The 25,970-nt window shown below is 52.6% G+C and overlaps 1 protein-coding gene across 1 annotated transcript in view; it reads right to left on the reverse strand.

The window, feature by feature from the left end:
• The window catches only part of LOC144933715 (uncharacterized), a 55,613-nt gene that overhangs the window by 11,838 nt on the left and 17,805 nt on the right, over positions 1 to 25,970 (reverse strand). The window contains exons 5-27 of the mRNA XM_078858784.1: positions 25,376 to 25,560; positions 24,598 to 24,686; positions 23,874 to 24,049; positions 23,408 to 23,510; positions 22,948 to 23,159; positions 21,957 to 22,076; positions 21,225 to 21,329; positions 20,041 to 20,247; positions 19,292 to 19,415; positions 17,364 to 17,536; positions 16,668 to 16,780; positions 16,015 to 16,183; positions 15,607 to 15,697; positions 15,127 to 15,327; positions 14,495 to 14,555; positions 13,994 to 14,071; positions 13,372 to 13,544; positions 12,679 to 12,705; positions 12,073 to 12,222; positions 11,455 to 11,500; positions 10,998 to 11,078; positions 9,225 to 9,494; positions 42 to 8,904 (exon numbers count right to left, since the gene is read on the reverse strand). Of these exons, the coding sequence (XP_078714910.1) occupies positions 42 to 8,904; positions 9,225 to 9,494; positions 10,998 to 11,078; positions 11,455 to 11,500; positions 12,073 to 12,222; positions 12,679 to 12,705; positions 13,372 to 13,544; positions 13,994 to 14,071; positions 14,495 to 14,555; positions 15,127 to 15,327; positions 15,607 to 15,697; positions 16,015 to 16,183; positions 16,668 to 16,780; positions 17,364 to 17,536; positions 19,292 to 19,415; positions 20,041 to 20,247; positions 21,225 to 21,329; positions 21,957 to 22,076; positions 22,948 to 23,159; positions 23,408 to 23,510; positions 23,874 to 24,049; positions 24,598 to 24,686; positions 25,376 to 25,560 (11,817 nt within the window). The remainder of the gene's footprint in view (positions 1 to 41; positions 8,905 to 9,224; positions 9,495 to 10,997; positions 11,079 to 11,454; positions 11,501 to 12,072; positions 12,223 to 12,678; positions 12,706 to 13,371; positions 13,545 to 13,993; positions 14,072 to 14,494; positions 14,556 to 15,126; positions 15,328 to 15,606; positions 15,698 to 16,014; positions 16,184 to 16,667; positions 16,781 to 17,363; positions 17,537 to 19,291; positions 19,416 to 20,040; positions 20,248 to 21,224; positions 21,330 to 21,956; positions 22,077 to 22,947; positions 23,160 to 23,407; positions 23,511 to 23,873; positions 24,050 to 24,597; positions 24,687 to 25,375; positions 25,561 to 25,970) is intronic.

A 25,970-nucleotide genomic window follows, 5' to 3' on the forward strand; every position in this document is an offset into this window, starting at 1 on the left:
GAACAACCCACAAGTAAAACCACCGTGTTGTGGCACTCTACCTTCTGAGGGCTGTTCCTTATTCTCTGAAGAAGATACTCTACGCTCATCTGGCGGCATTGAGGCTGCATCTCTGGCATCTTTTGGTGTTTGTGGCAGGTAAAATTCAGAGTTTGAGCGCTTGATTACGCCCTGACTAGTTTGCTCCTTTTCCGTGGCATCTGCCCGTTTGCCCGCCGCTTCCGAGGGTAAGGTGAGAAGCTTGGAGCTGGCATCGACGTCCGTCTGTTTCGCAAGCTTCTCTTCCGAGCGGCTGCGAGCAAGCTTCATCGAAAAGCCAGACATGGTTGCCCCGATTTTCTTTCGAAGAGATTTTCCTGGGGAGGAATGATCGTGTTTCATGGTCTCGTCTTTCTCATGGCTTAATTTTTCTTTTGAACTGCCCTTCTTTAGCGCAAGGGAAATCTTATGGCCCAGACCGCCGGACTTCCTCTTGTCGTCGCCCTCCTTGTCGGCACTGGCCAGCTTTTCCACCGAGAGTGGCCGCTTAAGCTTGAGGGATAATTTTCGAACTAAACTTGAATCCTTGTCGTGGCCCTTGGTGAGCGATGAGAGTGATGTCATTGAGGATTTTCGCGAAGATTTTTCATCAGGTGTAGCATCGACGCCTTCGATAGACTTTTGTTTCTTCGTGTCGGATGACAGTAATTTCTCCTTTGAAGGGCCCGCACGCATGTGGAACGACAGTCGCTTCATTAGACTCGATTTCCTTTTCTCCTTGTCCTCCGCCTTATTTCCTTCCGCTATCTGATCCACAGACACTGACCTCGGCAGTTTCTGATCGACACTCTGGCTTTGAGTTTTCTTGTCGTGAGCCGGCCCAGCATCTGCTGCTGCTGAGGTCCCTTGCGATGATTTTCTTTCAAGGTCACCCATACTGCCTTTCTGAGCTGCAGGCAGATTTGTGGCGATGTTTGACAGAGAAGTCCCTCTGGATTTTTCCTTATTAAGAGAGACTTTCGGAGATTCTCCTGTATCACTCGTTTTCCCTTCTATCTCTAGATTTACATCTTTGTCTTTCTTAATTACCTGAGAGAGTCTTTTAACAAGGCTGGTTGGTTTATGTTTCTCTTTCACGTATCCCTCTGTGTCTGTGGATTGCGATTCCTGCGCTGGCTCAGGAGTGGATATTTTAGCACTTGATTCGGCGCTCATTTTAACGTCATCTTTCAGATCTGCCGCGGCAGCTTCGTGTGTCGACAGTTGTTCTGCTCTCAACCCGGGCGGCGAGACGGCTTTATCATGAGCGCGTTCATGAGCTTTCCCTTCTTGCCGCTGTATAACTGTGGAAGACGACTCTGCAGCAACGAAAGTGGGTGAGGGCGCCCGTGGTTCGATCTCCTGGAACAGGGCCTGCCTTTTACTCTCCACTTCACTTCCTGCGTTTTCCTTTCCTTGTGCCTGACTGGCCAGTTCAGAACCATCCTCGGTGGACACAACAGGGCTCTCAACAACACCGCCAGACTTTATTCCTTGCTGCAGACGTTCAGCCAAGTCCTTTTTGGCGGATGCAAATCCTTTCTCGATGAGAGGCAGACGCTGCTCCTGTATCGGCTCGGAGGATACAAAGGCTATGGAAATGTCCTGTTCAAGTCTTTCTTGGGATGTTATGGTTTTTTCAGTTACATTCTCGAGGAACGGCTTGTTTTCTTCCAATGCTTTATCTCTACCCATTTCTGAGAGGTCAGTGTCATCCAACCTTTCATCTTGTTGTTTTGCGTAACTGGCCTTGTCTTTGGCGCCGTCTCTCTTGAATTTGGCCGAGAATCTCTTTACGATGTTGCCCGACTTCTTTTTCTCCTTGCCAGGACTCTCCGACTCCGAAACAACTGGAGGCTGCTCATTGGACGATTCACCTTCTGACATGACCACACCTTTCAGTGTCTCCTCGACGTCCCCTGTGATTTGTGGGGTCAACTCCTGGGATGACAATTCATTTGAGGTTAACCTTTGAACCTGACCCTGCTCAGCACCGCCCTTCTCTCCTTTTTCTTTCTCAACACTCACATCTCTGGGACTGTCTCTTTTCAGCGCAATCGAAAGCCTCTTGGTTAGACTGTCTGGCTTCATTTTCTCCTTTTCTTCACTCTTCCCGACTCCTGCAGCGCTCATCTTGTCAACAGCATCCGACCGTCCACCTTTCTGAGGCAAATCCTGTGTTTGTGCACCCTCTGAAGATGCCGACACCTGCGGTGACGTTTTTTCAGATGGCCCCGAATCTCCCGTAAGGAGTCGTCTTGACAGCAACGAGCGGTCCCCGTCGACATCTCCCACCGAAGGCTGCAGCTGCACTGCCTCGTGGTTTTCTGGTCCAGCCGGGGCTTGCTTCGACGACAACGTTTTCTCATCTTTGTGATCATCATCGGACAATGCACTGTTTTCGTGTGCTCGCTTGTCCTTTTTTAACCTGGAAGACAGCCGTCTGATGAGGTTGCTTGACTTCTTTTTCTCCTTGACAGCACCCTCGGACTCTGAGGCTTCTGCTCGCTCAGCTGTTGGTATTTCCCGTGCTTTATCTCTCACGTCTGAGATTTGTGGGTGGACCTCTCGCTCGGAAAGATCACTGTCATCCTCCTTGTCTCCTCTCGCTGTTTCAGAACTGACCCCCTTTGAGTGGTCCTTCTTTAGGGCGTCAGACAGTCTCTTGACGATGCTGCTGGATTTCTTGGTTTCCTTGCCATGACTCTGAGAGTCTGAGGAGAGCGACGGCTCCGCGCTTGATGCATTCTCAGAGGTCTTCATATCCTCTTCTCGGGTTTTCCAAAAAGCATCTGGAATGTCCACCATGGCCTCGCAAGACGAATGGGTCTTTAACTCCTGAGAAAGGGGAGTTTCTAATTTAGCTTTTTCATCACTTTGTTGTTCCTGACCGGCTCTCTCTCTTGAACCGACTTTCGACGAGATCGAAAATCTCTCAGCGATGGTCAATGGCTTGTTTTTCCCAACATCGTGATCCAGGACAGCGGTTGCCGATTGAAATGTTTCTATCGGTTCGAGCATTCCCTTTTCCTCCAGCTTACTGATGTGTTCAACTGGATGGCTTTGCTTTGACTCTACAATTATAGCGTGTTCCATATCACTTTCACTGGCCCTCTCTTCTTCTCCATGCGTTATCTTCTCTTTCAGGTTGTCCTTCTTAAATTTTCCAGAGATCCGGTCGATGATGCTGCTGCTGTGCTTTTTCTCCTTACTATGACCCTTCGACTCTTGCCAATCCACGTTCGGCACAGGCTCACGTGCAAACGCGTCTCCCGCCACAAGTTCGCTTAGATCCACTGGAATTTTTGTGGCAGCGACGTGAGGCGAAGGTTGACCGCCTTTCACGGGCTCCTGAGATACAGGCTCGCCCCGTGGCTCCTCGTCCTTTCCTTTCCCGTGGCTGTCCTCTACGTGACTGACCGGTTTCAAAACAGCTGAGAGGCGCTTGGTCAGGCTAATTGGCTTCTTCTTTTCTTTGACTTCCTCTATCTTTCCTTCTGTGTGAGGTATCTGATGCTCGCTCGTCCCACCTGAGCGCTGGGGCTCGATTTTAAATTTTTCTTGAGGCGTTCCCAATATTTCCGATCGTCTCGGGCCTTGTGTTACATTGTGAGTGGTGACAGATTCCTCGTGCGGTTTACTTTCCGTCTCCTTCTCTCCGCTGATCTCTTTAGGGCTCTCCTTGTTCACCGAGAGAGACATTTTTTTCATGATGCCGCTGGATTTATTTTTCTCCTTGCACTGCCCCTCACTGCCAGGGGAGTCGGATGCCAGCGACGGTTCCCGCATTGCGTTATCATCGACTTTATCTGAATCCTTCACGATGATTATTTTAGTTACCAATGGGGTTTCTGCGGATACTCCATGAGCAGGTTGCCTCGATTTCATCGCCTGCTGATTGTCCGATTCATCGCATGGCTTCTCTCCCTCTACTTGTTCGTGGATGTCCTGCTGTGGACGGTCCAACTTTAATTTCACAGCAATCATTTGGACTATGCTGCTTGGCTTCTTTTCATCCATAACTTCAACTATCTTTCCTTCTTCCGCCAACATCACTTCTGCAACATCCAGTTTCTTTTTTTTGTGAGGCAGCTGCTGTGTTTCCACGGCTCCTCCTACACCCCTCGATCCTGATGGGAACATTAGTTTACATTTTTCATCACGGGTCTCTTGAGCCTCTTTTTCTCCAGTAATTGAAGGGGTCGTCGATTCAGCCTCTTCTTCCCTAAGTTCCACGGCGCTGTCCGTTTGGTCTTCCTCTTTGGGACTGTCCTTTTTCAGAGTGACAGAAAACATTTTGATGATACTGGTGGATTTCTTCTCCTTGCCATGATCCTCACAATCTGTGAGCTCAGATCCCACCGAGAAATCGGCTACTGGTTTTCCATCACTGGCGTCTGTGGTCTCGGGTGCACTTTGTTTTGCATCCAATGCCACGATCGTGGCAGCACAAGCAGCATGAGCTGGATGTTTTTCATGTTCTGACTTTGATGGAGGCACCGGTTTCTCTGGCTTCCCCTCCTTTTCTCTTTCATGGCCATCCTCCTTGTGACTGTCAGATTTTAGTTTGACGGAGAATAGTTTTGCTAGGCCACCCGGAGCCTTCTTTTCCTTTTCCTCACTCCTGCCGTCTTCCACAAGTGCCTGGTCAGCAGATGCCGATTCTTGTGCCTTCTGAGCCTCCTTCTGCTCCAGAGCATCTTCTATGACCTCTGCTACTAATCTGTACTCAAATCTGCTTGGCTGCTGTTCTTGAACATAGGTTGGGGTTGAGTGAGCGTGCCCGTGGCCTAGAGGGTGGCTCGGCTTTAACCCCGGGGGTTGGGCAGTCTCAGCATCTGGTTTCACCTCCCTTGAGTGATGATGGGCCAGGTCTTTGGGACTGTCTTTCTTCAGCATGACAGAGAATTTTTTTATGATGCCACCACCGCTGCCGCTTGATTTCTGTTCTTCAGACCCCATAGACTCTGAGCCCAGCGAGGGCTCGTGCACTGGGCTTTGTTCCGAAGCGCTCGTATCACCGTGCACGCGCCCCTTCGAATCTGCTGCCATTTTGGTGTCGGTCTCATGAGCTGGCCTGTGACAGATCGGTTCATCCTGCGGCTTTTCTTCCCTTCTTTGCCCGTGATGGTCCTCTTCAGGACCATCTGGCTTCAGCGTGACAGAAAAGAGTCTGGCTAAACTGCTGGGCATCTTATCAATGTCTTCTCTCCTCTTACTATCTTCCGCAAGTGTTCTTTCAGCAGCAGTCAACTGTTTTCCTTTGAGAAGCAGTTTCTGTTCTTGAGGAGATTCCGTGGAGCCTGGTTCCTCTGACGACTCATGTTTGTTTTTTTGCTCAGATTTTCCCGAGCCTTTAGGCGCGTCGTGCGACTTGGCGGTTTTCAGATGAGGCTGCGCTGAGGGTCGGCTCGGTGTTAACTCTTGAGAAGGGGCTTCTATTTTCTCTTCACATTGTTGTTCGTGGACCCCTTCGTTGGGAGCATCTTTCTTAAGGCTGACCGTGAATCTCTTTAGGATGCTGCCAGGTTCCTTCTTGTCCTTGCCATGGCTTTCTGACTCTAATCCTGCTGAAGGCTCAGAATGTCCTTTTGCTTGAGGAGTACTCTTATGGCTGTGCAAATATTCTTTTGTATCTGGCGATATTTTTGCGGCGGCTTCGCGAGCTGAAGGTTCAAAATGTGGCTTCCTCTCCTTTTCACTTTCATGGCCGTCCTCCTTGTGACTGTCGGACTTCAGTTTGACGAAGAATAGTTTGGCTAGGCCGCCCGGGGCCTTCTTATCCTTTTCCTCACTCTTCCTACCGTCTTCCGCTAACGCCTGGTCAGCAGATGCCGATTCTTGTGCCTTCTGAGCCTCCTTCTGCTCCAGAGCATCTTCTATGGCCTCTGCTACTAATCTGTACTCAAATCTGCTTGGTTGTTGTTCCTGAACGTAGGTTGGGGTTGAGTGAGCGTGCCCGTGGCCTAGAGGGTGGCTCGGCTTTAACTCTAGGGACTGGGCCGACTCCTTTGCTGGACCTCCAGCGACTTCCTTGGCAGTATCTTTCTTCAGTTTGACAGAGAGTCTTTTCATGATGCCACCAGACTTCTTTTCCTTGACGTGATCCTCCGACTCGGATCCCAGCGAGGCCTCTCGTGCTGGCTTTCCCTCAGAAGCTCTCCCATCGTCGCGCGCATGTTTCTTCACATCTGGTAATTTTGCAGCAGAAGACTGACTCTGCTTGGTCTCCTTGAAGACCAGCTCATCGTGCGGCTTCACTTCCTTTCCTCTTCCGTGACCGTCGTCTCTGAGGCTATCCGGCTTCAATGCAATGGAAAGCCGCTTGAGAATACCGCCGGACTTACGTTTATCTCCATCGTCCTTCGTGCCTTTATCAGCGGTCATCTTCTCCGCAGAAACGAATCCCTTTACTTCAGGCGGCAGTTGCTCCTGCAGGGCCTCGGCAGACATTTTTGTTGACCTCTCCCGAGAAACTTCTGAGCTGTCGGGCTCCTTGCCAGTTTTTTTGGGAGCAGCGTGCTTCTGTTTGGAATCTTTCTCCGAAATCTGCTGCAACTGCTCTTCTGACATGTCTTTTTTCCCTTTCCCTCGGCCGAGCTCTGAGAGCCCGGTCTTCTTCAAAGCATCAGAGAGTTTCTTGGCTATGCCACTTGATTTATTTTCTTCCTTTAAGTCACCTTCCGCTCCCAGCTCTCTCACCATTTCTGCATCCTTACTGGATTTCTCCGTTTTGTTTGATGGGATTTGTGCAATGGAAGTTTGTTCACTGGCAGACACTTCTGGATGCTCTTGAGAATCTAATTTCTTCTCTGAAATGGCACCACCCGCAATGCCAACTGTGTGACTGGGCTTCTCACGTAGGCCCTCGGGCACCAATGTCACAGAAAACATTTTGGAAGGGCTACCTGACTTGTCCTCTATTTCTGAGCGCTCACCGAGCCATGGCTGCTTTTGTTCAGAATGCTTCTGTTTAAAATGTAGAGGAAGATCGGGTATCTGCTCCACCTGCTTGGGCTTCATCTCCATGTCAACGTTTTGCGGAACATTTCCAGAAGCGGGGTGGCTTTGCTTTACCGTGTGGACAGCCAATGGCCCAAGTCCCGCCCTTGTGTCAATTTCGGAAAAGGTCATCGCCGTTGCAAACGATCGCTTGGGCTTTTCGGGGGCAAGCTGATCCCGGACAACTTCTGTGGGCATCTTTGCTCCTGGAAGCTCTTGTGCAGATTTTTTCTTTAAGGCATCGAAATCGGCCCTCAGGTTGGCGGCAGGGTCCCCCGTTACGTTTTCTTTGGAGCTGCTCTGCCACCGCGCAATCGAAAACATTTTTGAAACACCTCCCACCCTCTGTTTTTCATCCCCATCGTCCTTTCCATCGCCCTGTTCTTTCTCACCTTCATCTGCAAGTTGAGACATTTTCTCCGAGGAGGATGGTCGTTTGAGCTTCTGCGACAGTCTGCGAATGATGCCCTTGTCCCTGTCCTGCTTTTGAGGGGGTTCCGTTGATTCAGATTCTGACTTTTCTGCCATGGTCTCCAGCTCATCCTTCACCTTTTTCTTTACCGCCCCGTGAGGATCGACGGCAATGAGTACGGGAGCGTTGACTTGCCTCGGCCTGTACACCTCCTCCTCGTCGGCCCATGCAGGCCTCAGCACCTGCTCTTCGGACCTTGCCTTGTTTAGAAACGGGAACACTCGGTGTATGGACGACTCGTGCTTCTTTTTAAACTTGGCCTCAAATATGGCTTCGGAAGCAATGTTTTTGATCTCGTTTATCTTATCACCGGAGACTGAATATTGCCCCAGCGCGGCCCTCTCACCCCTGAGTGTCGGCGCCGAGGGGGTTCTGTTTCTAGTTGAAAATCGAGCAAAGCGCGGAGGTTCGGTTCCCAATGGCAACGACCTCATTCCTTCAGTGGACGAATGCCTTTGCATTCCACCTTGGGCAGAGAAAGGACCTTGCTGCTGCACAGGTACCACTGGGAATCTCTGAGCCTTCACCGATGCGACGTGCGGAGGGATCTGTTTAAGCTGACCGATGACGGGGACCTGCGCTTTTAAAGGCAGCGTGGGCGATTTGCGGATTTGTGATGATATCGGAGCGTGCGCTTGAGACGGTTCTGCCGCACTCCTGGTGGACGGATGTAAAACACCAAAGGTCGGCGCTGGCGGGGCCTCCGCCAATTTGGCAAATGGAACGTTCCTTTGCATTTTGCCCATTTCAGCCGTCTCCGTTGGTTCAGGTGCCTGCTTTCTCTGGGCCAACTCGCTGGTCCTGTCTGGCCTCGGTGGCAGGGACGAGGTCCGGATTTTGTCACTCCAAGGTCTGGAAATGGCATCGGGGTGCACCTGTCGGGGGTCACGCAACTCAATGAGCTTGCTTTCGATCGGGTCGCCACCCAGCAGCCTCTGACGGATCACTTCGAGCCGCTGGGAGAAATCTTCGGCGGCTGCGACAGGGGTCATCGCTCCCGGTTTCCTGCGCGCCGGGTCGTCGTGGATTCCTCCCGTTTGGCCCGGGCTCCGACTTCTTCCTCGGCTCAGCTCCATTGACATGGACTTCTTGATTCCCTGTGCCGCGTGGCCGGCCAAAGTGCCGAGCTCGCTGTCCATCGAGCCCGATCTCTGAAGGTTGCTTCTTCGCCGCTGCCTAGGAGACTCCGTTCGCCGGGAGACGTCCAGAGCGTCTTCGTCAGACGATGAGGACACCGGCGGCTCGGCCTCCGTGGAGCGCCGTCTGCTGCGGCGCCGCGCCCTCCCGGACCCGGGAGAGGCCTTCGGAGAGGCCTTTGGTGAAGCCTTCGGCTCAACCTCCATCGCCCTGTCGCCCTCCTCTCTTGCCTTTTGCGGCTGCTCCACAGCAGCTCCTCTCCACGATTGCTGACGCTTGTCCCGAGAGCCGAATAGAAAGCAGAAAGCAAAGGAGAGCACATTGGCACATGACGAACACATCGTTACACAATGGCAAGTTTTAGCAGATCTCCGTTCAGTGTCTCCACATATAAATGCAAGTACTTTAGTTCATTGGCCTATTAGTTTTCCAGACCAATATTTTCTAGCAGCATTCATTTAAGCAAGCGATATATGGAATGGTTTAGACCTTTCTGGGCCTCATCACCAGTCAGGCTTGTTACAATTTTTTTACCGTTACCTTTACGCGGCGATTATTAAATCAGTGCGGCGCTATGACCGAGCATTCATCACACCTCCTGCGTGGCGGCGTACGCGGCCACTGGCGCGCCGGCGTGCTTTGACATGGAGGGAGCAAGCGGGGCTTCCGGTATTCTCAAGCCCCCCCCAAAACCGGACATGGCGGAAAAAACGTTGGCCTCATCCGAGTCGTCGGAGGTGGAAGAGATGAGCGAGGGGTCGGCGAGGTGCCGAGGCACCCCCAGGGACTGCTGCCCCACGGTGGCGGCCAGCAGCTGGGGGATGGAGCGCATGACCAGGTTGGCTCGGTGGGCGATGAGGGCACTCTGGGGGAGAAGAAAGGAGGGAGGTTTAGCGGCACGGCTGGGCCCCCATCTCCAACGGAACGCGCCACTGGTGGTTGCTGCGACGCATGGTAAAGTTCGAATGCAACGCTGGGGTTTGCAACGAATGTTATTACAACACTGGGGAGAGAGAGGAAAAAGGTAGAGTAGCAGGTGTACAGGACCACGGTATGTACAACAGAAACGATTATTAATTAGTCTCATAATCTATGAGCCATTCGCGCCATTTTATGCACGAAACGGGTGAAGCGACGAAATGCAGGGAGGACAAGATGGCTTCCCAAAACCAGACTCGTTGCTCATTGCTTCTATTGTCAGAATTAAATCATATTTGTAATAACCAGCCTGGTGAAGTATAGTCAAACAACCCTCATGACTGAAATCCTGCATGGAGGCCTTGATCTAGCGAAGGATTGACAAGGGAAGTGTTTAAACTAAAACTAAACTATTTTTTTAATGTACCAGGTAAGGCCCACTGAGCTATATGGCGACCTGGCCACAAATGATAACTCAACAAAGTGGCTTTTCAAGTGGGCATGCTTTCGCAATCAAATACATTTCTAAATATGGAGGGGAAAACCAGAGGACCTAGAGAAAAATCCACGCGAGCACGGGGAGAGACGCACGCAAACTCCAAATATAGAGCAGGTGTCAGGGTCGGGGTCGAACCCACAACCTTTTGTATATTAGGCGAGGGGGATAACATCTCCCAGCGGGAGCGCGTTCGCCACTTGTTGCAAGGGTCCATGGTTCTAATCCAGTGACCAACCTGGTTAATACTACGGTGTGGCATGAACCGTAAACATACTACGCGCTGTTTGCTTCACAGTGGACGTCAAAGATGCCGTGACGTCATTCCAGAGAGGAGGCCACTGTGTGCCGGTGTCAGGGTCCAAACGTGCCAAGTTTGAAAAATGATTCGTAAATTACTCAATTGAAATCTACAAAGCGATCATCTCCTCCTCCTGGGAAAATTGAGGCTTTCACGGGTAAACAAGTGTAAACAAGTAAATAAATAGTTTTTTCAGTTCATATCATAATAATAATAGTGTTTGACACTGTCAATCCACTGCTGGATGCAGGCCTGCCCGCACTGTGTCAGGCCAAGATGGGTTCCCATGTAACTTGACCACTGACGTTTTGACTGAAAAACTCGAGTCGCCAGGGCCGAATTGCTGTGCTTGAAACCATTGCAACACACCTCCAACCCTCTGCACCAACATACGTGTAATGAATTCAATCACGTGACTATTATTATTATTATTCTACAATGCTTTAATATTCCCGATCGTGTAATCACTTCGAAACCTAATTTTTTTTTTACCAGGGCACAAATCACCAGGTTCACACAGCGGTGCCATTTGCTGGAGCAGGCAAAAAAAACCGAGCCGGGAAAGGTCACGACCCGCTCCAACTCTGCACCCCGTGCCAGGCGTACGAGCAGAGGGTAAAGCCTGCTGCCTTTCACCACCCACTGCCACTTGCCTGCCACTTCCTGCGGTTGAGGAAGTACTTGAGCCTGTCCGTGCCAATGTTCACCAGCCCGGTCTGGGGCGAGACGGCAGCCTGCGCAGATTTACAACGACAGTCACTCAAGAGCAGAGAACAGTTTGGCTATCGGCAACGGTTCGGGCCATGTACAACGATGTAACACGTCTAGCTACAGCTACTGATATTACAGCGGCCTCTTTGTATCTATGTGTGTTCACTTTTATCGCACCCTACGTAGCCAACTGTGCTAATAGGAAATGCTGGGAAGGACAACAACTAAACACAAAAAGCTGTTCTAAAGAAATTCGTTTTCAATCTTTGTGTGATGAAGGACTCGTGGTATTTGTATAGAAAGTGTAAATAAAAGTTACAATAGTTAATTGATTGAAGCTTCGGTCATGTGGGACGTAAAAGAAAATGGCTGTATCACGGGTCTTTAAACAACACGCACCTTGAACCACGGATGTTTTTGGCAATCGGAAGCGGATGGCCTGTCACTGCGCAAGAAGACAACATATTGTTATAATTAAATCTCCCACCGGTACGACGATAAACGTAACACAGAAGCAAGTGTCTGGAGTGACTGCATGGGAACATTCTTCGTGCTTTAGCCTGCAGGAAAGCCTCACCGAGTGTCGTGTGACGTGCGGGTCATTTTTACAATTTGGACCACGTCGCCAGCACACAACGGCCGACCCTTGAGAATGTCATCACAGACTGTCAAGCGGGTGGCGCGTCGTATTACGGCGAGTGCAAACCGCATGAAATAACCAGGGCGGCCGCGGGATTCGAACCGTGGACTAAGCCGGTGAACGCGCTGCCGCTGGGCCCCATTGATACCCTTGACGATGCCGTTTGGAATTCTGGGACTTTGGGCCCCGTGCTCGGCAAGCGTGAGGAAACAAGCCCTCCAGAAGCAACAACAACGAGAACCCCTCCAGAAACAACAACAACAACAACCCCCCGAGAAACAACAACAACAACAACCCCCCGAGAAACAACAACAACCCCTCCAGAAACAACAACGACAACAACCCCTCCAGAAACAACAACAACAACCCGTCCAGACCTGGGGTTGATGGTCATGAGGCGCGCGACGAAGTCGGCGGCGAGCGGGGAGAGCCCCTCGAGCGGCCGCTCCGTGCTGATGCGCCCGTCCCGCACGTTCAGCAGCGTCGCCCGGTCGCTGTCGCCCACGAACGGCGAGGCGCCCGTCAGGCTGCACGCGGCGGTCGCAACGCACGAGACGGACGCGTCAACGGTGCGGCGAGGGTCGCGCCGCCGCCGTGAAGGCCGACGCTGGGCTCCGGTAACCGAGACGCCGCATCAGGGATAGAAATTGATTCTCGCGTGCAGGGTTACGCGCGTCGGATCTCGCGGGAGAATGGATCGGTTATGTATCATGCAAACGATCTGATGTTACGCAGAAGCGCTCATGCAAACGAGGTAGAGAACACAACAAATGGTAAAAATGAGAAGAAAAGGAATTGATTCTTCAATTGAATTGTGATCTGGAATCGTGACAATCGATCATCGTGTCGCTGGGGGGAAGATCGTGGTGAGTGTGCGGTAGGCGGTGCGAGTCGCCTCCAGCAGCCTGGCGCCTAGCGACCCGAATGCGAATAACTCACACCACGTTCACTCTACGCGAAGTGACTGCACGAGGGCCACTTACCAGACATAGGTTATCACTCCAACAGGCCTGCAAGACATACACGTGTACAGTCGGTTATGTTCAGAAGTGTTGCAAAATAATCCAATAGAACAACATTATTCTGCCACTTTCAAGAACAGGCAAACCAATCCCTGTACCGTTTCAAAACCCTAGCAATCAACTCAACTTAATTGAAAATACACGCATCACTCCACTGAAAATGTTCATCACGGCAATTGAATGTGTATATCATCATTAGCCATGATCAATCTACTGCTGGGTGAAGACCTCTCTAAACTGCCGCCATAACTGTTGTTACATTGTTTTAATAGCTTTATTTTGGTGATTCGAAAACATATGGTTAATCTAAATTGTCTTATGGTTGTTATTGTTGACTTGCACCACATTGGGATTTTTTCATACTTTTTTAAAAATATTTGCTGGTTTATTCCAGGATGTTTCTGTTGCGCGTCGTCGCTTTAAGATGTTCTCTGTTCATATTTTGTTTGTTGCGGTTGCACGGCTCACAGGACTATACCTAATAAATTTACTTGAATAATAAATGAACTTGAACTAAATCACTTCTCACGATTATGCAAACGTTGTAAACAAGTAAATAAATACACGTTATTATTATTATTTGTATTATTTTAGTTCGCCCGACATTTTTTTCGCCACAACGACGACTCGTGGGGTAACGTCGGCGGCGCCCACCAGATGTCGGTCGCCGGGGACACGGGCTGCTGGCGCGCCACCTCGGGCGCGACGAACTCGGGCGTTCCGTACAGGCAGCGCTGGGCCTCGCCCTCCCTCAGCTCCTGCGCGAAGCCAAAGTCGCAGATCTTGATGTCGTCGCCGTCCGAGTGAACCATGAGCACGTTCGCCGGCTGTCGGCGAGAGAGGGGAACAAAACGCGCGCCGTCAAGTCGTCGTGAGGCGCGACCCGCGTGTGTGGCCCCCTCTGTGATGGATGGGAGGCCTCCCAGCATTGTGGCGTTTGGAGCTTTTGGACGAAATGGTCGCCACGCCGATCGGCGCAGGTTGGTTACGGCGCGGGGGGCACAGAAGTGAAAGGGTATAAATCGAGTCCAACAACAGTAGCGACAATGACGGCGGCGCATTGAGGCGGTCGTGGTGATGCGACGGCAACGATCGTGGCGGCGATTGTGGCAAGTTACGAGAGGCGAGGCGGCACTGCGAGGCCTGTGGAGGGTGACAGCCGGTGAGGCCGCCCGGTCGCAAGAGGGTGGCCAAGGACCCCCTCGCGTCCAGCACACAGCGCCTTCCACCGACCTCCACCCTCACCGAGCGGTGACCGCACGTGAGCTGCGCTCACCTTGATGTCGAGGTGGAGGACGCGGGACCGATGGAGGTAGTCAAGGCCTTCCAGCAGCTGCCAAATGTACGGCTGAACCTGCCAAAGCGAGCACAAGCTCCGAGTAAATCTCTTGGGAAAGTGTGTTGCATGTACGTCGAACTTCTTTCGCACCGTACGTAGCCAACCGTGCTAACCGGAGGTGCGGTTGGCTACGTACGGTGCGGAATGAGAGCACGGAGCAGCCACGACTCGCTCCCATCGACCCCACGTGAACTGCACTGGACAACAGTGATTAGCCAACAACAACAACTCGCATGTGTGATGCGCCCATCGCGTAACAAATGTCTCCGAACGTAGAGATACGGAAGAAAATGGGAGGGAATGTTGAGTAAGTGAAGTAAAGGAGGAAAAAGAAGCAATGAAGGAGGCGAGAAGGCATGGGGCTGCAGAGAGACATTAAAGCAGAAAGAGAGAGGGAGTTTTAGAGTGGTGGAGGCCACGTGGCTGATGGTGCTGTACCTCCAGCTCGGTGAACGCCGTCTTTTTCACCAGATGATCCAGCAGCTCTTCGTTGGAGCAGCTCAATCGCTGTCGTCAAGGGTAACACATCAACCGGGGTACGAGCCGCATCGTTCCACACGTGCTTGGGCTCACGGCTACCCGCTGCTGCCGCCGCCACCACCGCCACTGCCACCGCCACTATGCGGCGGAATAAGTGTGGAAACACGAGGGTCGCAGGCCAAGCAACCGAGTCGTTTACTTATCTGATCAACCCGATTAGGACGCTCGTATCAAGGCCGGCCAGGTGGTTCGGCGGCGAGGGCGAGCGGCTTGCAAACGGACGGACGCGAGTTCCAGTCCCAGTTGCTGGTTGGATCAACGGTGGTTATCCTATCAGGCCATGGGAACGTGGAATATCCTCCACTGGCTCAACGGGAGATGAGCACCAATGCCTCAATGCTCATTTGAGCAGGAAAAATAACATTTTATATTTTTAGGAAAAATCACATTCGATATTTTTTGACATATTAGGGCCGAAATATTAAGACGAAAATGCCACACATCGTGTCGCCCACTGACTCTCTCCCAAATCTTTACGATCCATCGATGCTTTCGTGTTCACCGCTGGACCCAAGCGAAAGCGTGGATACAGCTCGGTGATGAGGATGAGCTTGCGGTCGGTCTGGAAGGCGTCGTGGAGTCGCGTGACGCGATCGTGGTCGAGCAGGGAGAGCACGCGCAGCTCGCGCTCCGCGTCCGCCTGCTTCCTGTCGTGGCACGACAGGAACTTGGCGGCGTAGGGATTCCCCGTGCCCCTCTCCACCACGAGCTTCACCACCGCAAATGAGCCCCTGCCGGGTCGAGGAGGAGGTGGAGGTGGCGGTGGAGGCGATGGTGGTGGTTAGGGTGGTTGCGGTTGAGATGGCGGTGGTGGAATTGCATGGGTTCACCTTTTTTTGCCACAAAAATGTACCGACTTCGATCAGAGCCAGGTCTCCCTGTGCGAGGCCACCACCGTTATCAGATTTAATTTGACCTCTGCAGTGTCAATGATGTATGCTCTGGTGAACGTTTAAATTAATAACAAAAACGACAATAATAATGCGTGCGTAAAGATGAAAGGAGTTGACCTGCCGATCTCCTCCCTGACGACGTAGTAATCCGTAAGATTTCTGATCTTCCTCATGAGCTCCTGCTCGTCCGCCACCATCTCGCCCTTGGCTACCGACATCGCAACAGAGGATCAGGAACATTTGAGAGATCAGCACGATGGTCATTTCCCACATACTCATTTTCCCAATCGAATCTTTAACTGACGAGAACCCCCACCGTAGCAGAACAATAGTGTAGGCCAGAAAACCACGAGTTTCAAAAAGCACGCAGAATCGTGTAAAAAAAAGTGCACGTAATGCACAAAGGCCTTTGTACACATTTCTGTGCGTGTGTGTGTTTTAAACACATTTTCTCTCCAATTAGCTTTTTGGGAATGCGCTAAAAGGAGCACGGCGTTTGGTGCCGCGGGGGGGAAATCGTCGCACCCTTGGGGACGGAGAGCTCGGCCTTGCACGTCTGCTCCCCGGCCACGTTCCTGGCGACGCACGCGTACACGCCGCGGTCGCTCTCCGTCACGTCGCGCAGCACCAGCGAGCACGCGGCCGCGTCGTACGCAAACGAGACGCGGCCGCTCTCCGCCAGCAGCGCGTCGTCCTGGGCAGAGCGGTGACGGTCGGCAAATGAAGATTACTTTTGTTTCTTTCCATCCCCAACGCTATTGGTGCTGTCGGCGTCATGTCACGAGACAAGGGCCCCTTGCTGAGCTCTCGCACAGCAGCGCGAGCCCTCGTGTCGGGGGGTGGCCCGTGGAAGCGGATACTGTAGAACGACCTCTGACAGCACCGTTAATTGCACGGCAAGTTATGGCGATATCTTTAATTTCCAGGGCTGCAACGTGTCAAATTAGTTGTAGATCAAAATATATCCATTGCAATACTGGGCTGAAATGATCAACTCTACACTGCTGCTTTGTACTTTGACCACTGAGCCACCTGGCCACCTCTAGAAGTTTTTTTTTCTGATTTGTTTAGTATTTTAACCCATAATAGTATTGTAAATGTTACACGACGTGTACTATGTTGGCTGGATGATTAAATAACTATGAACAAAACAATGTTTCCTCGGGCAGTGTTTGTACCTTAAACCAGAGGATGTCGGGCGTTGGCTTCCCGTCCACCACCACGGTGAAGCTGCACGTGCCGCCTGGCCTCACTTGCACGTCCTCCATGATGTCCTCAAATTTCGGTGGCTCTGAGGGTCACGGGGAGTAACGCGCGCGTCAGAGCAGTCCTTCCCGCGACCTTCCTCTCTCGACCCGCTGGACCAGCGGCAACTCTCCACACCGATTTTCGCTGACCGCCCCTGCGCCTATAAATAATTTTTCAATATAAACAGTACTACAGAAGTATGCTAATTACAAAGCCATACAAATTAGTAACTTGCTTTGTATAGATTCATCTAAATAGTTGTGCAATAAAATGATTTGGTGTCATGCGAAAAGAATTGTAGCGCTTCCCACAGCCCTGCCGAGCACCTGGGAAGTCCGTGGACCACAGGATGGGAACCAATGGGTTGGAGGCTATACACGAGATACGGCCATCGCTAACCTAAGTAGGATGAAGAGGACGATGATGATGACGACGATGAGTGCAGGAGGAGCCTCTGATTGTCGGCACGTGGTGGGCCATTACATTACATCCACCATCAGCATCAACAAAAAAGGAAGGCCTGTCCATCACCAGCACCACCGCCACCACGGCCGCTAGCAAGAAGTCAGGTGAATGTGTGGCAGAGACTCTGCCGCCCGCGTGTCTCCCCCCGCCCGCGCCGGCACCTGCGAGCTGCAAGCGCGTGGCGCAGCGGTCCTCCCCGTGGTCGTTGCTGGCCACGCACACGTACTCGCCCAGGTGCGCGCGGCCCAGCGCGGGGATCTGCAGCAGGTAGCGGTCCTCCTCCTGCACGCGCACGCTGTAGCCGCCCGCGTGCAGCCGCACCGCCTCACCGTCCCTGCGGGCGTCCACGGAAGGTTCCGTGCGACCAGGTGTCGCAATCCGTCCACATCACAATCGTACTGCTGATCGGAAAAAAAATTCTACGTGCACGGTTCATCACCACGTAAAACTAAAACGAAACTAGTTTTTATTTTACCAGGCAAGGCCCACTGACCAGCTACATAGCTCTTTTTCAGAAGCGACCTGGCCACAAATGATAGCTCAACCAAGTGGCTTATCGCGTGGAAATTTATAGCGGCCATATACTCTAAACGCGTGTTGATTCTAATTGTGGAGGGAAAAACTGGAGAACCCGGAGAAAAATCCACACGACCACAGGGAGGACACGCAAACTCCAAATATACAGCAGCAGGCGTCAGGGTTGGGATCGAACCCACGACCTCCTGTATACCAGGCGAGGTAGTTAACATCTCGCCCACCGTGGCGCCCAAGTTTCCTGGCTGGTTGCTGGCTGGACTCTTCTCCGCCACCCCAACAGTGACTCTGTCGTTGTTGGTGGCTGTGGGCCGTTGCCACCGAAACTAGCTGGGTAACTGGCTAAATGGGGTTTTCCGTGTAACAAACACTGAATGGACTTGAGTGGGTGGATGACGTAGTTCACAAGACGTACTGTATATATAGATATATGGGGATACCGAAGAGGTGGGACTGGAATAGAAGACTGACGTGGTTCATGTAAAATTTGTGTAACTTTTCAATTCTTGCTCCTAAGAATGTAATCTTATGTCGCCAGAATCTTTAAATCCTAGAAAGGATTTAATTACGTAAAAAAACGTAAGTTTTAGTGCTCCAAGTACAGGATTATGAGAAGAGCATGCAAATGCCAGCTGTCTCGTATACTCCATTGCATAGAAACGGGTTCTCTGCAAGTTTAAGTCGTAATAACAATAACAACAAATATTTGAATAAAATGGAACATCTTTCTCTGCTCTCCGTTGCGTTGTCTTGTCGTACCGCACGTTGGTCGGCGCGATGTCCTACGTTTGGTCCACGTTTGGCTTCTGGAAGTGAATTTCTGATTTGTTGAGCCAGGCAGCTCGCAGAGCTCATGGAGCTCCCGGCACATGGAGTGAAACGTCGGACATTGCGCCGAACAACGGCAGCACAACCGCGAAAGCCTACGCACGAGTGTACGCCTTTGTCTTCTCTGAAAATATACAGATACTTTTTCCATTTTAGACTGTAAGCATCAGTATAACATCTATATGTGTACTTGGCAAGATGGCAGACGTGGTGAGCAAAAATCACCTCTGTTGGCTAATTTAATGCGTCGTCAGTGAAGCTGCCAAAAAAAGCGATTGGGAAAACAGCCCAAATATTCCTGGCAATTGCTCTGTCGAATAATAATTTAGCCATCTACTTTTATTCCAGCACGCCTTGCCAAAGGTGTCAGGTCTCGGTTTCAGGAGGGTTCCATATTGGGGACGTTTGGCCAATGCAACGTTTCCACGATCGTTCACAATCCAAGCGTGGGCCAAGCATTTACTCTCCCAAGCTTTTCCCGGCGGGCATTTGAGGAAGGAGTCGGCTTCAGTGATGTGGGGATTGATAACCAAACCCAATTCAACTCCTGAAGTCGCCCACAGCAGCAGCACACTTGGCGAGGACTCGAGCGATCAATTTGCTCGACACGCAGCCCAACCCGAAAGAAAAAAACCATGCTCGCCGAGACTTTTTACTCCCGAACGACGAGCCGGCGGGGGTCACGGCACAAAAATCCCTGTGGTGACAACGCGGCCGCGTGGCGCACCTGGTCCACGAGACGGAGGCGCGCACGTGGTTGAGCGTGTAGCCGATGCTGACGAGCCCGTTCTCGACGCCGTAAACCGGCTCCGGCTTCTCCAGGAACCGCGGGGGCTCCTCCAGGAACGGGGCTGAGGACACACGGATTCGCAAGCCAACGCGTATTGCAACGTCCTCCCCCGCCTCAGCGTTCTCTATATTTTGTTTGCGGTTGCTTGCAAAATTCTCATTCGGCCTACTCGTTGTTTCGCTTTTTGATTTCGCAAAGGGCACCACACGTGCGTCTATAAGTCAGGGACAATGATAGCGACGGTAACTCGGATCGGAGCGTGGGGTTAAGTCGTGGAACCCAATCCGCGATGCGTGGAGATCCGTGGGCATCGTTGGGGGTTTGTAAAAGGCAAGGCGGGTCTGGGTTACACGTCAGCATCTCCGCACAGCCCCCTTACTCGAGGTTATGACAATACTCCGATGCTCCGAACCCGCAGCTTACGGTAATTTATTTCCCGAATTATTGTGCACATTATAAATTGCATCACTATTATAATCGCGATAGAGCACAAGGTTACCCAATTATAGATACCCAACTAAAATAACAGCGATCGACGACAGAGAAACAACGGCGGTCGGCGGTGTCCAAAAACACGTGGAGAGCCACTGAGCTGCACGAGCTCGCTCGCTACGCGTTTCAATCACGTGTTCACGAGCGTCACAAGAGGGGGGGCACCGCGCTGACGAGAGACGCGCCACGCCCACCGTGATGCGGCAGCGTGACGGGCGCCGTGGGCCGCGACGGCTGCCCCGAGCACTTTGGGGTGACGCACGACACGCGGAAGGAGTGAGCGATCCCGGGCGGCAGACCCTCCAGCGTCACGCCGGCGTCGCCCACGTTCGACTCGAGGACGCTCCAGTCCCCGCGGCCCTCGGCTTGGCACTCCACGGTGTAGGTCAACGCCGCGGGCTCTGCGAGGACGACGCGGCGGGTCGGCGAGGGCAAACGGGGGGCGGCCGCGATGCTTCGTGCCCGCACAGATTGCGTGAATTTTGTCGCTTGCACGGAGTTTTCTCCATACCTTTGAGCCTGAATTCTATAGTCTGTTCTTGCGTACGGCAGCAATGTGGGCGGCAGCTAAGTGTCAATGTCGAGGTCTGCTGGCCACGAGAGGGCTTCGGAAGGGAGTTTGTGTAGTTCTACTCTTTGTCCGTTGAAGTCGTGCGGAATAAATGCGAGTCTGAACGTGACATTCATACACGATTGGATTTAGTTGTAAATAGTTTATTTTCACACGTCTCATTGGACGCGTGTACCGGGAGCGTAGCATTGATGATGCATGGTTACACACCGAGCGGCACCTCTTTGATGTGATGCAGGAGTATTGTGTGCTAAGAATTAAACTGTTGGGTTTGTGCTTTTTTTTTTATTTACAGCTACAGGTTTAGTTGCTATGACTCATTACTACTTAAAGTCGTTACTCAACCAGTTCGTCTTTTAAAATCTCTAGTTCTGTGAATTGCTTGATAAGGGGCCGTCCATAAATGACGTCACGCGATTTAGGATGATTTTTACCCCCCCCCCCTCGTCACACGGCGTCACAAAAAGTCAAACCCCCCCTCAAATATGATGTCACAAAGCTCTGCCCCCCCCAAAACCATATTTCCATTTTGAAAATAAACCATGCTTCAAATCGCTTTAAACTATTGTCATTGTAGTGCATATTTAATGTGGCGCTGCACTCTGATGTAGGAGTGTTGTTATAACAATTAGTGTTGTTATAACAATTCTATATTTATTTAAAGTTGCGCATTTTGATGTGACGTCACATTTTTCAAACTCCCCCCCCCCCCTCGTCACACATCGTCACAAATGTCTGACCCCCCCCCCTAGGTGCGTGACGTCATTTATGGACGGCCCCTAAAGCATCGCGCAAGGTTGTTGTTACCTAGCGACGGGTGGATCTTCTTGGGTGCGTGCCAGGAGAGCACCACCGATCGGCTCGTGACGCTGTCCACGAGGGGCACCACTTCTGGGAGCTCTGCACTCAGCTCTGAGCCACGAGACAAAGACAAAGATCCCCCCTGTAGCCTCAATAGACCGTTGGGGGCAAGTGCTGTTAGTGAACACATTTGAAGGCCGGCACAGCACACGAGGGGGTGGGTGGCCTGCACCACGCCCGATCGCCTTTGACACACTGCACCAGGTACTCATTTGAGGCTGAATCGATCTAGGGGAGGCCCAGGACCGGTTCAGATAATCGTCACCGGTGTTGGCCGTGAGCGGGAGTGGAACTCGGGTCGCCGGGCTCGTAGCGCAGCGTAGCGCTAACCGCTGCACCACCGCTCCCCACACGACCACTCGAAGCCACACACACAGATGATAATTGGCATGGCCTTCAGTATCAACAGTTAGACTCTTGCCCTGTCCACTTGGCATAATTCACACACTGATTCTACACCAGCGGCGGTATTGTCATGGTTCGTGCATTGCGCTGCACACTTCAGTTTGATTCCCAGCCATGGCTAACATCACCTGCACTGAGCAGCAGGGTGGAGTACGGCCAATCACAACGACAATGGCACGAGGAGTCCTGAGTCCAGCAGGGGGCTGGCAAAGCGCCGGACACGATTGCTGAAGCGTTGACGTCGGGCGTTCGAAGGCCCGTCGGGCCACCCACCGCGGACGTAGAGATGCGCGTAGGCGGTGGCCTTGCCCACTCTGTTGGAGATGACGCACTTGTACACCCCGCCGCTGGCCGGCTCGGCAGCGCGGAAGACGAGGCGCGAGACGTCCCTGCCTGCGGACGCAGAGGCCGAGAGAGAGCGGGCAAAAATGCCGAGAGCGCAGGGGCTAGGACCAGAGCACACGGCCCGCGTCCGATCTCGGCACGTCTCAGAAAGAGGCTAAGCGGGGACGAGCCTGGATAGCGCTCGGATGGGCGACCGTCGCGCGCAAAACAGGCGGCGTAGGCTGCTGCAGGGTCACGTCGTCAGCGGATGGGCGGTCACGCAAAACCCGCTGTTGTACTGTACTATGCCCCAACTTCTACACTCCCCGCCTTCACCAAACCCGCACTGATCAGCATGGTGAAGTATGGTCAAATGACCCTCATGACCCACATTGGTATGGGGAGGCCCCTCATCCAGCAGTGGACCCACGAAAAGGAATGTACTGTGGATGTGCCTAGGGCACGAATTGGCGCTCACAAACACTTTTGGTGTTCACGGTTTTTGCTGTACAGCTGTCCAGTGGGATCTCGGGCGGTACGTGCACCGTTCATCACCACGTAAAACTAAGCGAAACTTTTTTCTATTTTACCAGGTAAGGCCCACTGAGCACTAAAGCTCTTTTTCAGAAGTGACCTGGACACAAATAATATCTCAACGAAATTTATAGCAGCCAAATACTCTAAAACGCGTGTTGGTTATAAATGTGGAAGGAAAAACTGGAGGACTGGGGGAAAAAATCCACGTGACCATGGGGAGAGAGACACGCACACTACAAATATACAGCAGCAGGCATCAGGGTCGGAATCAAACCCACGACCTCCTGCATACCAGGCGAGGTCGTTAACAACTCGCCACTGTGACGTGGACGTGACGTCGCGACGCGTACACGACGCGCACGGCACGCGGGACATGCGTTCGCGCGAGGAGCACGACACTGACCGTCCTCCATGACCACGCCGCTGGACGGCTCGACACGCTGACCCTGGCGGAACCAGGTGACGGCCGGCCTGGGGTGGCCGGACACGAAGCACTCGAACGTGGCCGTGGCGCCCTCGGCCACCTCGAGGTCCAGCAGCGGCCGAGCGAAATCGGGCAGCACCCCCAACTCCGGGTCCGACTCCCTCTCCTCCGGGATCCGCCCCAGGTTCGTCCTTTCGGAAAAGCCCACGGTGACTCAGTTTAATAAAGCGCCTTTCAAACTGGTAATCTCAAAGCGCTGTACACCAGAGGTTAAATATATATACAGTGCATAAAACAAAACACTGACACGGCAGTAAAAACCCAATCACAATCATGGCGTGGGGAGCCCCCACTTTAATTTGTAATTACTATCCAGCAGTGGAGAGACCGCGGGCTGTAACACTGTAGCTGCAGCGATGCCGCCGCTGGTGTCGCTTACTCGCCGTGCTCGTCGCCGTCAGCGTCTGCAGGCAGCTCCGGGGCGGTGGCGGCCGGGACGGTGGCGGCGGCCGGGACGGCACCCTCCTCCCACGCCGCCTCCGCTGGACATCGCAAACCACCGCAACCGGCGTCAGTGAAACGTTGACGCACGCACACGGCGCAACAAACACGTCGTTTATTTGTGGAAAACCACGATCGGGTTCTGATAAATCTCGCCAAATGACATTAGCCGTGGCCAGGAATCAAACTCAGGTGGGCGAGTTCATTGTTGCGCTCACCACCTCCGATGAGCACGATTGACTACGTACTGTGCGAAAGAAGTTCAGCATACAGTACAGCTGCTTTGGGGTCTCCGCAAGGACCTCTGTAATTTTTTGTGAAAGCGCTGAGTACAGTGTAAGTGTGGATCGACACACCTCTGTCGCACGCACAGGTGAGCGGCCGGTCAAGACGCAGGGCCTCACCTGTGACCTCCAGGCGGGCCTGGCACTGCCGCGTGCCGGCCGTGTTCACGGCCCGGCAGCTGTAGGTGCCGGCGTCCGGTGCCGCCACCCGGAGCACGGAGAGCGAGGAGACGGAGCGCGCCTCCTCGCAGAGGTGGTGCCGAGCGTCCTCGTGGATCCACACGTTGTCCTTGTACCTTACGTTTAGGAGACATTTAAAATCCATGTCAGCGGCCTTCAGAAGGCTGTAACTCTCACAGTGCTTGAGCCGGAAGCCACTCAGTCATGATTGCTGTCTGGTTTGCCATCTTCTGTCATCTAAATCCTCTTTCGTGAGTGGTTGGAATGTGGGAAGAGGGAATCGCACTCACGGCCCCACACAGATGTAATGAAGACATTTGCTGCAAAGCCATCTCAATGTTTGTGTGATCCACCAACTCTTGCCTCCGAAATTCTGTGTTACAGGTGTGTGTGCCTGCACAGGGCTCTATAACATACCGATAAAGATACAATTACAGTCTTCAACCAACCACTCGTTCAGGGCATCAGGCACTCATGCCGTTGTCGTGGCGACACTGTGTTTCACAAATGAGTAAAGCCTGCCAGTTTACATGAACGAGTTTACGAGTTAGGAATATTCATTTATTGGCCTTAGGTTGCTCGACATGAGCACGGACGCTCTAAGTGGAGGTGCGTGAGCCGCGGTGAGCGTGCCGCTGCCGCTGCCCGCTTGCGCGTCTCTCACCACGAGACGGACGGTGCGGGCTCCCCGGAGACCTTCACCCTAAAGCAGGCGTCACGGCCCTTGGCGATCTCCTGGTCCGCCATCTCCACCTGCGATACGGAGCGCGGGGTCGGAACGCAGGGCAGTGACACGCCAGCTGATTCCGTGAGCCACACCGATGCACGCAAGGTGTGGGATGAATCGCTTGCACGCTCACCCACCGGTGTGACACCTTATCCATCTTATCATTTGTGATGTGCTTATGTCAGAGCTGTATATGTATCAATGCATAGGCTCATTGATGAATATAAACTCTTTAAGTGTGCGTTAAATTCATTCAATCGCACGTGTGAAAAAAATATCTAAATTTCTTCCATTCGCATGTTGCATTGAAATTGGTTTACATCACTCCTGCCGCCACTAGAGGAGCTATTGTTCAAATACATGTCAAAGACAGATTCTTGAATCGATCTGTGACTCTGAATCGTGACAATTAAATGAATCGCTGGTGGGGCGGTTGATTGTGCCACCCCATTTATCCCAAATTAACACAGCTGCGTGTGGCGTGCATTTCCTTTATATCCAGTCCTTCAACGATCCGCCTACCTGCCCACCTAAACATTTCACACGCGACGCACTTTCATACCGCACCGCGCGCGCGACGCATCCCCACGTCCATCGGGCCGACGAGACATCTCGGCCAGGACGTGGGAAATGTGGCCGCTGCCATCGACCGAAGACGTCTCGTCGGCCCGATGGACGTGGGAAATGTGGCCGCTGCCATCGACCGGAGACGGACCTGGAACTCGGGTGGCCGCGTGTGGGCCCTGGCGGGCGACGTGGGGCGGCTGCTCGGCCCGGGGCTGAAGTATTCCTCCTCGTCGGAGAGGACGCCCGCTCCTCGCGCGCCCGCCCGCGAGTCCTCCACCGAGCTGAAGTACTCCTCGTCCGACGCCGCGTAGCCCGCAGGGACCCGCGCCGAGGCTGCCGGCAAACGAGCAGCGCGTCAAGCGGGGGTCGCTCGCTGAGCCCGACCCCGCAGAGGTCCCCCCTGGGTTCAATGGAGGCGGCTGCCCGCGGACGGAACTAAGTCGCCAGGCGTGTGGAGAGTTGACGGCATTTAGTCTGTACTCTTTGGTTCTTTCGGGAAAGTCACGTAGGTATAAAATAAAAAAAGGCTTTTCAGGTGAGATAGGCCTTTTCTCACCTGATGACGGACGCTTGTGTTGCGACCGAAACGTCGTGAATTATTTTATTTTCTACCCACGTGACTTTACCGAAAGAACCAAAGAGTATGGATTCCTGCAGTCACGAGAGCTTCAAATCAAGGTCATTTAGTTTGGTCAAATATTTCGTCCCACAAAAGAAAATCCGCCACTCACAATTTGGTTCTG

Source organism: Lampetra fluviatilis, chromosome 1, assembly GCF_964198595.1.
Source record: "Lampetra fluviatilis chromosome 1, kcLamFluv1.1, whole genome shotgun sequence".
NCBI lineage: Eukaryota > Metazoa > Chordata > Hyperoartia > Petromyzontiformes > Petromyzontidae > Lampetra > Lampetra fluviatilis.